Source organism: Microchirus variegatus, assembly GCF_963457635.1.
Source record: "Microchirus variegatus genome assembly, chromosome: 11".
NCBI classification, from domain to species: domain Eukaryota; kingdom Metazoa; phylum Chordata; class Actinopteri; order Pleuronectiformes; family Soleidae; genus Microchirus; species Microchirus variegatus.
Window position 1 is genome coordinate 29,082,013 of NC_139812.1, and position 14,327 is coordinate 29,096,339.

At 47.2% G+C, this 14,327-nt stretch overlaps 1 protein-coding gene across 1 annotated transcript; it reads right to left on the bottom strand.

The window, feature by feature from the left end:
• Positions 1-902: 902 nt before the first annotated feature.
• Positions 903-13,145, bottom strand: nfkb2 (nuclear factor of kappa light polypeptide gene enhancer in B-cells 2 (p49/p100)). The gene is made up of 23 exons (XM_083897782.1): positions 13,057-13,145; positions 9,477-9,516; positions 9,305-9,380; positions 8,793-8,833; positions 8,274-8,372; positions 7,191-7,342; positions 6,996-7,108; positions 5,994-6,152; positions 5,784-5,888; positions 5,612-5,700; positions 5,255-5,393; positions 5,042-5,152; positions 4,773-4,919; positions 4,550-4,691; positions 3,996-4,110; positions 3,628-3,835; positions 3,378-3,547; positions 3,122-3,224; positions 2,517-2,671; positions 2,315-2,384; positions 2,062-2,234; positions 1,865-1,976; positions 903-1,309 (listed from the first exon to the last, which is right to left on the bottom strand). The coding sequence occupies exons 2-23, from the start codon at positions 9,513-9,515 to the stop codon at positions 1,239-1,241; spliced, it is 2,589 nt and encodes an 862-aa protein (XP_083753908.1). The 5' UTR covers position 9,516; positions 13,057-13,145; the 3' UTR covers positions 903-1,238.
• Positions 13,146-14,327: the final 1,182 nt, after the last annotated feature.

Here is a 14,327-nt window from a genome sequence, read left to right on the forward strand (position 1 = left end):
AGTCGGCAGGAAGTGAACGCAACCAAACTAAAACCGCCAACATAAAAGCTCCGAAACGCGGGGAGGAGACGAAGCCGACGTGCGCTTACAAATTCATCCCCAAGGCTATGTACGAGTTATTTGAGGAGACAGGAAGTGAAAGTAACCAGGCGCGAAACGCCAACATTAAACCTTTAAAATGTGAAGGGGGAGGAGCCTGTGGTGACAGGAAGTGAGACCGTGATGCCAAAGTACAAAGATGCGTTCCAGTTAAGTCAGAAGTTGGAAGTACCAGTGAATGCATTCCCCGAGTTAGCCACTGTTAGCGATAGCAGTCAATTAAAAAAAAAAGAAAGAGTAGCAGCGTTTGTATGAGCGGCAGCCATCTTGGAATCCTAGGTCACCGACTTTTTGAAGAAAAGGGGTGTGGCTTGAACAGGACCTCGGAAATAACGACGAGTACTTAGCTACATGCTAACGCCAACAAGGGCTGAGGAAGAAGACGACGAGCAGGAGGACATTTTGTTTTTACTGAACATTAAATAACAGCAAATAGATGAAATATGGTCACAAATGTTAGATTAATTTGTTCTTGTCCTAATTTACATATATTTATATTATTATTTCTGGACGAGTTCAGATCGTTTGTCACGTTTGAAAATGGACACAAAGACGTAGGAAACCTGACGAGAAGATTAAAGACTAACGATACTTTATTATTGTGTTCAAGTCAAAGTCATTAAAGCAGGAAACTGTTTGTTTGTGACTCATGATTTAAAATCAGCACAAACGACAAAGTCTGAACGTTAGAATGAGACAAAACTAAAAAAACACGTCGTTATTCATCTTTTATTTTTGTCATTTATATCATTTTAATGATGAACACAAAACAGGAAACTCCAGTTTGACATCAGTTCTTCACATTCACCATGTCACACACACACACACACACACACACACACACATATTCAAAAACAAAAACTCAGACATTACCATAAAAACTATGAATATATTAGTGAAAAAAGGCGGGAAAACAAAAAGAAAACATTTACAAATGAACGTTCGTCTGTGATTCGTCGTCACAGTGAAATGATTTGTCTGAAATTCGATGGTAAACTTTCTTCAAAACTGTTGGATGACATCACCGATGACATCACCGATGACGTCACCGATGACCTCATCGATGACATCAGTGACACACGAGCCTGAGAGTCTGTGAATGAGGTCGTTACAAACAGACCTGACCGAGCTCTCGCTGATCACTGATTGGCCACAGGTGGCTCCTCCTCCTCCATGGGCTGACTGCCGAAGCCGCTGTCCACCGTCGCGTCTGATTGGACAGAAAACATGAACACATGAACGAGGTGAGCGCATGAACGAGGTGAACGCATGAACGAGGTGAGATCATGAACGATGTGAACACATGAACGAGATGAATGCATGAACGAGATGAATGCATGAACGAGGTGAGATCATGAACAAGGTGAACGCATGAACGAGATGAATGCATGAACGAGGTGAGCGCATGAACGAGGTGAGATCATGAACGAGGTGAACGCATGAACGAGATGAACGCATGAACGAGGTGAGATCATGAACAAGGTGAACGCATGAACGAGATGAATGCATGAACAAGGTGAACGCATGAACGAGATGATATGAAAACGAGGTGAACGCATTAACGAGGTGAACACACGAACGAGGTGAGCACATGAACGAGGTGAGCACATGAACGAGGTGAATGCATGAACAAGGTGAGATCATGAACGAGGTGAGCACACTTGTCATGATGATGTCATAGTGATATCAGTGATGTCGTGATGATGCCATGATGATGTCATGATGATGTCATGATGATGTCACAGTGATGTCACAGTGTTGTCACCTGTGTTGTGTTTATCTTCTCTCAGTTCCGATCGTCTCAGCAGACGAACGCCGTCCGACAAACCGAGCGACTGAAGAGCGTCGACCAGTCCGTCGACTGCACCGCCCCCTAGCTGTTGAAAGAGAATACGACATGAGCACGCTGCTGATTGTGTCTCGGTGTAAACACCAGCTGTGGCCTGTGGGTGGCGCCGTTACCTTGTAGTGCTGCAGCAGATGATGACACGGCGTTTCACTGTCCTGGTAAAGATGAGTCAGCGTCATCATCCCGAGCTTCTCGGCCAGTTTCCTCCAGGGGACGTCGCCCACGCTCAGGACGTCCACCAGACGAGACAACGTGTCCTCGTCCAGGACGTCCTCCGCCTCACGCTCTGCACACACACACACACACAGCACATACTCAAGCTCCGCCCCCCTGACCTCTGACCTTCACACGTGTGCAGTGACCAACCTTCGCTGCTGCTCGCCTTGATCCTCTTGTTGCTATGACAACTCTGTCTGCAGTTTAGAAGGTTCCTCACCTGAGGAGACGAGGAGACGAGGAGACGAGGAGACGAGGGGAAGAGGAGACAAGGAAAATGTATTCACTCACTTCACAGGAAACTGACTTTATTACAGGTTTGTGATGTTTTATTTTGAAAGTACATTGTTACCTTTTGGCACTTGGCGAGGTCCAGGGGGGTGTGGCCTGCCGCTCGCTTGCGGGAGCTGATTGGCTGTGAGAAGGGGGCGGCGGCATCATTGACCTCGTCTTCCTCTGACGAGTCGTTGAAGAGCGGCTCGTCGTTCTCTACGTTTTTATCAGCTCCTGAAAAAACAGTCAAATCATGTCAGAGTGAAATCACGTTAGCCTGAAATCACGCCAGACTGAAATCACGTCAGAGTGAAATCATGTTAGCCTGAAATAATGTCAGTGTGAAATCACGTCAATCTGAAATCAAGTCAGAGTGAAATCACGTCAGCTGGAAATCACATCAGAGTGAAGTCACGTTAGAGTGAAATCACGTCAGCTTGAAATCAGCTCAGCGGGAAATCACCTCAGCGGGAAATCAAGTCACCCTGAAATCAAGTCATTGTGAAATCACGTCAGGGTGAAATCACGTCAGAGTGAAATCACGCCAGGGTGAAATCACGTCAGTGTGAAATCACGTCAGGGTGAAATCACGTCAGAGTGAAATCACGTCAGGGTGAAATCACGTCAGTGTGAAATCACGACATAATGAAATCACATCAGGGTGAAATCACGTCGGTGTCTGACCTGCGGCGATGAGCATGGAGCAGAGCGTGGGTGAACCCAGAGCGGCGGCCAGGTGCAGCGCCGTGTTTCCTCCAAACGTGCAGGCGTTGACGTCGGCCTTGAGCTGAAAACACACGAGTCGCTGTTACCGTGTGTGTGTGTGTGTGTGCGTCACATGACTCAGCAGATATGTACAGACCAGTTTGTTATTGTTCACTGACAGCAGAGGTCAAAGGTCAAAGGTCAAAGGTCAGAGGTCAAAGGTCAGAGGTCGTACCTCTGTGATGAGCGTACACGCCACCTTGAACAGATCTTCTCTCACGGCCAGGTGCAGCGCCGTGTTCCCGCTCTTGTGCTCAGGTGCGTTGATCTTGGCTCCGCCCTCCACCAGTAGGCGGAGGCAGCGCTCGCCGTCTCTCCTCACCGCCAGGTGCAGGGGGTGGAGACCTGTGAGGGGCGGAGACACAGGTGAGGACGGCGCGTCACCCCGACAACATGAGCGACGCACCGATGATCGCTCGTCTCACCGTCATAGTCGGGCGTGTTGACCAAGTGGGCGTGGTTTTCTCCCAGGTGAGCCAGCAGAAGGCGGACCGTGGCGTTGTCTCCGGCCAGCGCTGCCAGGTGCAGTGGGCTGCGGCCATGTTGGTCTATCAGGCTGGGGTCCGCCCCCGCCCTCAGCAGCGCCTCTACCACCTTCACCTGCCGCGTGATCACCGCCAGGTGGAGAGGAGTCTGTAGTGGGAGGAGTCAGGTGTCAGGTGACGATACACGAGATATTATCAAGCATTATGCTAACAGATGTTAATGAATGTGCAATCATGATGTCGGGAATACCGCGACGCATCGTCTCTTGTCCTGACTGGCTGAGAGGTAGGGGGCGGGGTCGACTCACCTGTCGCAGGTTGTTAGCCGTGTTGAGGACGCGGCGCTGCTCGCCGCTGAGCAGAGTGTGGATCAGCTGCTGCACGACGCTCGTCTGCTGGTGGATGACGGACAGGTGCAAAGGACTGTGGGAAAACCGACGGACTCAGTCAGTGTGAAATCATGTCGGTGTGAATCACGTTGGTGTGAAATTACGTCGGTGTGAATCACGTCGGTGTGAATCACGTCGGTGTGAAATCACGTCGGTGAGTCACGTCGGTGTGAATCACGTCGGTGTGAAATCACGTTGGTGTGAAATCACATCTGCGTGAATCACGTCGGTGCGAAATCTAGTTGGTGTGAAATCACGTATGTGTGAATCACGTATGTGTGAATCACGTCTGTGTGAATCACGTATGTGTGAATCACGTCTGTGTGAATCACGTCTGTGTTTATCACGTCTGTGTTTATCACGTCTGTGTTTATCACGTCTGTGTTTATCACGTCTGTGTGAATCACGTCGGTGTGAATCACGTCGGTGTGAAATCACGTTGGTGTGAATCACGTCAGTGTGAAATGACTCACGTGTCTCCGTTAGCGTCCTGGACGCCGCACAGATGTCTTTGGATGGCGAGGAGGACCCGGGCGTCGCCCGTGCTGCAGTACTCCAGCAGGGCGGCGGCGGTGTGCCGGGCGTTGGTCGACGCTCGGCTGTGAAGCGTCGTCGCTGCAGAAAAACAAACAAACACGTTGGTCAGGTGACAGACGCTGACCAGTGAGGTCACATGATCAGGACGACGCGTCTCACCGATCTGAAACAGCTGATGCTGCAGCGGTGACCCCGTCTGAGGGGCGGAGCCTGACATCTGAGCCCCTCCCGCTCCGCCAAAACCTAGTAAGCCTCCTGTGAAGAAGGCTCCTCCCCCTCCGTTCATCTGCTGGCTGAACTGAAATCCTGCAGGAAGTAAAACCACCACAGTGAGCGTCATGTACACAGCCGAGGGTTTGACGTCTTCATCTTTAAATCCTCACCTCCTCCTCCTCCTCCTCCTCCTCCTCCTCCTCCTCCAGCCCCACTTCCTCCTCCTCCTCCAGCTCCGCCTCCTCCGAAGCCCCCGGCTCCTCCTCCTCTCCAGGGTTCATAGTGCGGCAGCGGCTTCTGCTTCTTCCTCATCACTTCCTCTTTGTCTGACAGAGAAAACACAGAGTGTAAACACCACGTCTCTGATGATGATGATGATGACGATGATGACGATGATGATGATGATGATGGTGGGGGCGGAGCCTGACCTTGGACCTGTGGGATGTAGGTGAACTGTTTGGGGTCGCTGCTGTCGCCGGCCTTTTTCCTCTTCAGCTGCAGGAAGACGGTGACGGAGCGCTCGATCTCCGTGCTGTGATACGGCGGCGTCTTAAACACGATGGCGTACTGAGAGAGAGAGGGCGAGGGCGAGGGCGAGCGAGGGACCGACACGTTTGTGAATAAAAACTTTATACGTAAAACATTTTAAAACAACCAAAGAAGACGAAATAACACAAAAAATGAGACGAGGAAATAAAATACACGTCGTTTCAAAGACAAAAACTGTGTGTGTGTCTGTGTGTGTGTGTGTGTGTGTGTGTGTGTGTGTGTGTGTGTGTGTGTACCTGTTTGTGAACATCAGTGGGTGAGAAGTCTCCGAACGCCTCCCAGCCGCCCTCGTCGTCCTCCTCGTAGAAGCGAATCTCGATGTCATCTGTGAAAATGTTGACAGATTACTCAGGGGAAGTTTAAATCGCGTGCTCTTATTTTGAAAGGGCTTACAGGAAGTCACATCACCTTTCTGCACTTTGTCGCAGAGCAGGAAGATCTCGTCTCCTCCAAGCACCGAGCCGCACGTCTTGTCCATCCGAGAGATTTTCAGGTTGGACGCGTTTGGAGACTCTGGGAAAAAAAACAACGCGAGTGGATGAAACAAGTGTTGGCCACACCCCCTCCGCAAAGCCCGCCCCCTCCACAAACCCCGCCCCCTCCACAGCGCTGACTCACTGCTGTCGTAGATTGGGTTTGAGACGACGGGTTTGAGCGCTCTGGTGAATCCTCCGTTACTGTCCTGAAGGAAGGCGGTGAACTTTAACCTGACGATGTTCAGGTCCATCACTTTCCCCAACTCCTTCGCCTCCTTTAGACACGAGGTCTCCTCATCATCTACAGGAAGTGACATCATCACCGTCATCATCATCATCATCACCGTCATCATCATCATCATCATCATCACCATCATCATCATCATCATCATCACCATCATCACCATCATCATCATCACCATCATCATCACCGTCATCATCATCATCACGATCACCGTCATCAGTGTGTTGTGTGTGATGCTCTTTTACCTGTCAGTGTATTGTGTGTGATGCGTTCAGGCGCTCTTTTACCTGTCAGTGTGCTGTGTGTGATGCTCTTTTACCTGTCAGTGTGCTGTGTGTGATGCGTTCAGGCGCTCTTTTACCTGTCAGTGTATTGTGTGTGATGCGTTCAGGCGCTCTTTTACCTGTCAGTGTGCTGTGTGTGATGCTCTTTTACCTGTCAGTGTGCTGTGTGTGATGCGTTCAGGCGCTCTTTTACCTGTCAGTGTATTGTGCGTGATGCGTTCAGGCGCTCTTTTACCTGTCAGTGTGCTGTGTGTGATGCTCTTTTACCTGTCAGTGTGCTGTGTGTGATGCGTTCAGGTGCTCTTTTACCTGTCAGTGTATTGTGTGTGATGCGTTCAGGCGCTCTTTTACCTGTCAGTGTGCTGTGTGTGATGCGTTCAGGTGCTCTTTTACCTGTCAGTGTATTGTGTGTGATGCGTTCAGGCGCTCTTTTACCCGTCAGTGTGCTGTGTGTGATGCGTTCAGGTGCTCTTTTACCTGTCAGTGTATTGTGTGTGATGCGTTCAGGTGCTCTTTTACCTGTCAGTGTGCTGCGTCAGTGTGCTGTGTGTGATGCGTTCAGGTGCTCTTTTACCTGTCAGTATGCTGTGTGTGATGCGTTCAGGTGCTCTTTTACCTGTCAGTGTGCTGTGCGCTCCTTTCTGTCGCTTCCTCTCGTCTCTCAGTCTTTTGTACAGAATATCGACGACACCTTTCTTGGTCACGTGAAGAATCCCGAGGTTACTGAACCTGCAGGAAGTGACATCATCAGTCAGCGCCAACACTATTGTTTACATACATTAGTCCATGTAGTTAGTGATTGGACACTGACGAGGCTGTGGGGTCGATGGGGCCCACGTCCAGCGTACAGGTTCCCTTCTCCGTGCAGTGGCGTCCCACCAGGCTGTGGGCGTGGACTCGAGGAGGATCCGTGTGCGTCACCAGCTGGACCTCGACCCGAGAGTGACCCACGTAGTTGTTGATCTTAGACAAAAACAGTCAGAAAAACAACAACAATCAGGTCATGAAGCTGACTCCTTTCCTGGAACCCTTTCAAATTAAAAGCCTGTGCAAGAGAATCAAATGTGTGATCAGTTGTCGTCGCAGCTGTTATTGTCGTGGTCAGCTGTTGATGTTGTGCTCAGTTGTTGTCGTTGTGCTCAGCTGTTGTCGTCGTGGTCAGTTGTTATTGTCGTGGTCAGTTGTTATCGTCGTGGTCAGCTGTTATCGTCATGGTCAGTTATCGTCGTGGTCAGTTGTTGTTGTGGTCAGTTGCTATCGTCGTGGACAGCTGTTGTCGTAATGCTCAGTTGTCGTTGTGGTCAATTGTTGTCGTTGTGCTCAGTTGTCGTTGTGGTCAGTTATCGTTGTGGTCAATTGTTGTTGTCGTGGTCAATTGTTGTCGTCGTGGTCAGTTGTTGTCGTTGTGCTCAGTTGTCGTTGTGGTCAGTTATCGTTGTGGTCAATTGTTGTCGTCGTGGTCAGTTGTTATCGTCGTGGTCAGCTGTTGTCGTTGTGGTCAGTTGTCGTTGTGGTCAGTTGTCGTTGTGGTCAATTGTTGTCGTGGTCAGCTGTTGTCATGGTCAGTTGTTGTTGTTGTCATGGTCAGTTGTTGTGGTCAGTTGTTGTCGTCGTAGTCAATTGTTGTTGTCGTGGTCAGTTGTTGTTGTCGTGGTCAGTTGTCGTTGTGGTCAGTTGTTGTTATCGTGGTCAGTTGTTGTTGTCAGTTGTTGTCGTGGTCAGTTGTCGTTGTGGTCAGTTGTTGTTGTCGTGGTCAGTTGTTGTTGTGGTCAGTTGTTGTTGTGGTCAGTTGTTGTTGTGGTCAGTTGTTGTTGTGGTCAGTTGTTGTTGTCGTGGTCAGTTGTTGTCGTTGTGGTCAGTTGTTGTCCAGCAGGTAAACAATGATGTCACTCACCTTCACAGTGGGATACGTTCTCCTGTTCTTCTCACTGGAGGCTCCAGGTAAACCACCATGAGACGGACCTTCACACTCATAACGGAAACGAAACCCCCTCTGGACACACACACACACAGACACACACACACACACACACACACACACACACACACACACACGATCGTCTATGACATGGAAACTGAGAATTCCGACAGTTCCTGAAAGTCTCATGATTTTCTTCACTAACTGACTCATAGTGTTCCTCACACCAAAGTCCACAGAGAAAACCAGTGATTTTTAATTCTGCTGCTCCTCTGCTGCCTCGTGTGGTCACTTTGTGTCACTGAAGTGACTAAATCAGACATTTGAACGTAGTGATGGAGGCAGCAGTGGATCAGTGGACTTTGGTGTGGGAGAGTGAGTGGTTTACAAACGTCAGTGTCACAGTGAAGATAAAGACGTGATCATGTGACGTAGATGTCAGAGACAGAGGATAGAATCCCTCTGCTGGCAGCCATTTTGAAATTCTGTTCTCACCTGTTTTGGTTCTTCGATGATCTGGACGTACGGACCATGAGCTGAAACACAAACACAGGTTCTTCACATAAAAGTCCAAGTGTAGAAGGAGGTGTTTTCCCGCTGAGTAACTTCTAGAAAGTGCAGCTCTACGTTCACAGTCACTTCCTGTAATAGCAGGAAGTTCAGGTCTGTGTTTACGAGAACAGACGGGTTCTGTTTCTGTTGTTAAACGGAAACAAACGTCTGATTCCTTGATTCCAGTGAAACGTGGTTTGGTTTCTATCATCACGAGATTCTTTAAGTGTGATGATGATGTCAGTGTGATGATGATGTCACTGTGATGATGATGTCACTGTGATGATGATGTCAGTGTGATGATGATGTCACTGTGATGATGATGTCACTGTGATGATGATGTCAGTGTGATGATGATGTCACTGTGATGATGATGTCACTGTGATGATGATGTCAGTGTGATGATGATGTCAGTGTGATGATGATGTCACTGTGATGATGATGTCAGTGCGTACCTGTCTCAGGTATGTAAGGCTCTGTCTTAATGTCCACAGGGGGGATGTAGTCGTAGGGCATCAGATTCAACTGCAGCTGGGGAAAACACAACAAAAATCAACACATGCATCTTATTTTGAAAGTCCTTCAAATGAGAACTTCCTGTAGCAGAGTGATGATTTTTAGACTCACGTCATTGTCGTAGACGTTGATGAACTGAGCTTCAGTCATCCTGAAAAAAACACACAAGAGTGAGTGTGTGTGTCTGTGTGTGTGTAAGTGTGTGTATCACTGACACAACAAACAAAACAACAATATAAACCTGCAGCTGCTTCACAAACAAACTCCTCTTCTGTTCCTCTCTCTCTCTCTCTCTCAGTGAGTGTCAGTGTCGATCGCCCCCCCTCCCCTCTCCCTCTCTCAGTGAGTGTCAGTGTCGATCGCCCCCCCCCCTCCCCTCTCTCTCTCTCAGTGAGTGTCAGTGTCGATCGCCCCCCCCCCCCCCCCCCCCTCTCTCTCAGTGAGTGTCAGTGTCGCTCGCCCTCCCTCCCCTTTCTGTTTTCAGTCACTCAGAGTGAGGAAAACCCCCAGAATTCCAGCTCAGCACAGAAGGGGGAGGGGCTACTCATGATGATGTCACTGCTGCTGCTGTGACTGTGCAGTGACACACGCACGCACACACACACACACACATACACACATACACACAGCTGGATTAAAGGACAAACTGTCCTCTGTTTGTCTCTCACTTCCTGTTTTGTCTGTCTCACTTTGACTCGACGTCCTCCCGTCAAACATTTCCCTCACTGTGGGGACAGCCCCCCCCCCCCGACGATGATGATGCTGACAGCCAATCACACGGCAGCAGAGAGGGCCTCATTAACATGAGGGGAAGTTTGTTTATTGAAGAGTGACCTTTGACCTCAGCAGGAAAACACAGAGGTGATTTCTGTGAAAAAGATCAGTTTTTCTCTTCATGTCGACTCAGTGGAGCCTCCTGCTGGACATCAGCTCTTTGTCTTTGAGGACACCAAACACCTTTGTCTTTGAGGACACCAAACACCTTTGAGGACACCAAACATCTTTGTCTTTGAGGACACCAAACACCTTTGAGGACACCAAACATCTTTGTCTTTTAGGACACCAAACACCTTTGTCTTTGAGGACACCAAACACCTTTGAGGACACCAAACATCTTTGTCTTTGAGGACACCAAACACCTTTGAGGACACCAAACATCTTTGTCTTTTAGGACACCAAACACCTTTGTCTCTGAGGACACCAAACACCTTTGTCTTTGAGGACACCAAACACCTTTGAGGACACCAAACACCTTTGTCTCTGAGGACACCAAACACCTTTGAGGACACCAAACACCTTTGTCTTTGAGGACACCAAACACCTTTGAGGACACCAAACACCTTTGAGGACACCAAACACCTTTGAGGACACCAAACACCTTTGTCTTTGAGGACACCAAACACCTTTGAGGACACCAAACATCTTTGTCTTTGAGGACACCAAACACCTTTGAGGACACCAAACATCTTTGTCTTTGAGGACACCAAACACCTTTGAGGACACCAAACATCTTTGTCTTTGAGGACACCAAACACCTTTGAGGACACCAAACACCTTTGTCTTTGAGGACACCAAACACCTTTGTCTTTGAGGACACCAAACACCTTTGAGGACACCAAACACCTTTGTCTTTGAGGACACCAAACACCTTTGAGGACACCAAACACCTTTGTCTCTGAGGACACCAAACACCTTTGAGGACACCAAACACCTTTGTCTCTGAGGACACCAAACACCTTTGTCTCTGAGGACACCAAACACCTTTGAGGACACCAAACACCTTTGAGGACACCAAACACCTTTGTCTTTGAGGACACCAAACACCTTTGTCTTTGAGGACACCAAACACCTTTGTCTCTGAGGACACCAAACACTTTTGTCTCTGAGGACACCAAACATCTTTGTCTTTGAGGACACCAAACACCTTTGAGGACACCAAACACCTTTGAGGACACCAAACACCTTTGTCTTTGAGGACACCAAACACCTTTGTCTTTGAGGACACCAAACACCTTTGTCTTTGAGGACACCAAACACCTTTGTCTTTGAGGACACCAAACACCTTTGAGGACACCAAACACCTTTGTCTTTGAGGACACCAAACACCTTTGAGGACACCAAACACCTTTGTCTCTGAGGACACCAAACACCTTTGAGGACACCAAACACCTTTGAGGACACCAAACACCTTTGTCTTTGAGGACACCAAACACTTTTGTCTCTGAGGACACCAAACATCTTTGTCTTTGAGGACACCAAACACCTTTGAGGACACCAAAGACGTCATTTAAAGCCTCAACCGCGTCTCTACGTTAAAATATGACGACACTGTGATTCTCCAAAGTCGGCTGCGTTGAAAGTTTTCCACCCGTTTCCCATTCATGTGTATGTGGAAATGATTTGCAGTTTTTTCACGATCGTCGTCGCCACGGTTACTTGGAACGCTGGGAAAACACAGCGTTCCCGTTTTGATCTGATCTGTGTCGGTTTTCTCAGGAAAAACCATCGCACCGTCGTCCACCTTCATCACGCCACGAGTCACGTGACCGAGTCGTACCTCAGCGCTGTGGCTACGATGACTCAGCAGAAACAGTGATGAAGACGAGGGCCGCTCTTCCTCTCAGGGTTTTTCCTGCAGATCAGATCAGAGCATGTGACGCTGTCTGAAAACATCACAGGGAATTTCCGTCATCATTCAGGGACAACCCTCTAGCTTTAGCTTAGCTTAGCTTAGCACCATCAGAGTTACAGGTGTCCATCAGCCGCCTGCAGCCTGAAACTCGCCAAGTAATCAAGCAACGTATCCCATCATGCATCAGTCAGACCCAAATACAAATGTACTGTCAGGGAACTGTGTTTCACTGTCAGTTAAACTCAGATTTATTCATCTGGAGATTAACTTGATCACACACACACACACACACACACACACACACACACACCTGAGCATCATTCACTCATTCATCTGTTAAGTTCAAAACCTGACAAATCCTCTTAAAACAAGCCTTAAACTACTCTTTTACTGACACTTCAATGATAGTGAAAATAACATTTACCTGAAATAAGCCCTTGAATAAATAAATAAATAAATAAATAACAAATAACCCTAACATTAACCCTTAAATCAATCATGGAAGAAACAATAAATCAAACCTTAGAATAGCCGTAAATTAAACGTAATATACACTTAAACCAACAGTCAGACTAACCTAAAAACCAACGCTGAAATTCCCCTTAACTGCCACTTAAAGGGGATTTAAGTGTCAGTTAACCTGAGATTAAACCCTTAAAACAAACCTTAAATAAAATCAACACTTCAATAATACTCAAAATAACCTTTAATCATAATCTTTAACATTTAACTGAAATAAACCCTTACATTAACCCGAAAACCAGCAGAATTAACTGGTGCTAAATAAACTTTAAACACTTTAACCCTTAAACTAAGTCAAACATGTGTAATTACCTTGGACTAAGCTAAACTCGACTAGCATGAGCTAACCGTTACTAACTAACTAGCACTAGCATCTTTTAGCTAAAGTTTACAACAAACCGCAGCAGAAGCGACGTTAAACCCGCGGATTTGAGAAGTTTGTTTGTTTTAAACCCTCAGATTTAACTTGTTTGTTAGTTTAAAGGTGACGCAGATGAGGTTGACGGTGTGACGTCGCAGATAAAGGTGAGTTTTTACCTGCAGCAGCGCGAGCTTCGCTCTTTTCTGTTTCACTAAAATCTCAACGACAAAAAAAACACTGAGCAGAAAAACTGCTGCCACGCTCCTGACGTCACTTCCCGTCTGGGGTTTTTCAAAATAAAGTGCTGTAAACAACTGTGCGGTCCATCGTTTTTAACTTGTTTAAAACGTCACACACACACACACACACACACACAGGTTTGTGTCGATGATTCAGTAACGGCTTTTTACAAAAACAACTTTAAATGTGACGTCATGAAGTAAAACAGAATCATGAAATAAAAATATACATTTATAAAAAAATATATATATATTAAACACACACACACAAACTGTTCGTGTGAAATTTAGTTTGATGTTTTGTTTTTTTAAATTTCAAATATTTTTTTTATTTCAACGTAAATGTCACTTTTGTGCGGAGAAAACTGCGACTGCGGCTGCGGAGCGTTTTTTTAAAAAAAAGCTTTTATTTTGAAGGCTGGCACGACAAGCCGGAAGTCAAATCACCGCTGCGTGACGCAGCGCAACCCTGTTGTCATGGTGACCGCTGACTGTCAGTCAGAGCGGAAAGCCCCGGAGCTCGAGGGGAATTCCGCAGCCACGTGGCAAATGCAGCTCACTGATTGGTGGACGAATGACAGAAAGCCCGCCCACCACACACACACACACACACACACACACACACACACACAACAGGAAACTAGAGTGAAAACGAATGTGTTTAATATTAAAGGTCCATATTATACCCTATTAACCCAAGTTAAACTAGGTCCTGATGCCCTAATGAACATGTCTGTGTCATGCTTTAGTCAAAATATCATAAGAATGAAGCACAATAACAGTTCAATAATCTGACAAAACAGCCTTTTTCACAATGCTCGGTTTTGTGCAGGTCAAATGTCGTCCTCGTCGTCTTTCTCCGTGTCAGCAGATGAGGTTCGTGAGGTGAGGGAGAGGGCGGAGCTCTGCTAACAGTGACTATGCAACCACGGTCCGCGACCATGTTATTTTACATGACTTTTTGAAACACTACGAAAATGAAATAAAAACTATTATACAGCGACTAGACAATGCAAGAGCACATAATATGTATAAAAAAGTGGATTTTGGGTCATATAAACCCATAAATACTACACAGTGTACCTTTAATATTTTTCTATGATTTGGACCCCCAGAAAGCATCTCGCGACCCCAATTGGAGATGATTTCTGGGGGGTCGCCAAATCATTTTCGAAAAATGTAAAAAATGTTTTTAATATTTTTCTATG

Excerpts from the sequence above, each read along its gene's own strand:
- nfkb2 (XM_083897782.1), bottom strand. The coding sequence starts at position 9,515 with ATGACTGAAGCTCAGTTCATCAACGTCTACGACAATGAC. Across the intron at positions 2,385-2,516 it reads ACCTCGCCAAGTGCCAAAAG|GTGAGGAACCTTCTAAACTG; the intron begins GTAACAATGTAC and ends TCGTCTCCTCAG. Across the intron at positions 2,235-2,314 it reads CAAGGCGAGCAGCAGCGAAG|AGCGTGAGGCGGAGGACGTC; the intron begins GTTGGTCACTGC and ends GTGTGTGTGCAG.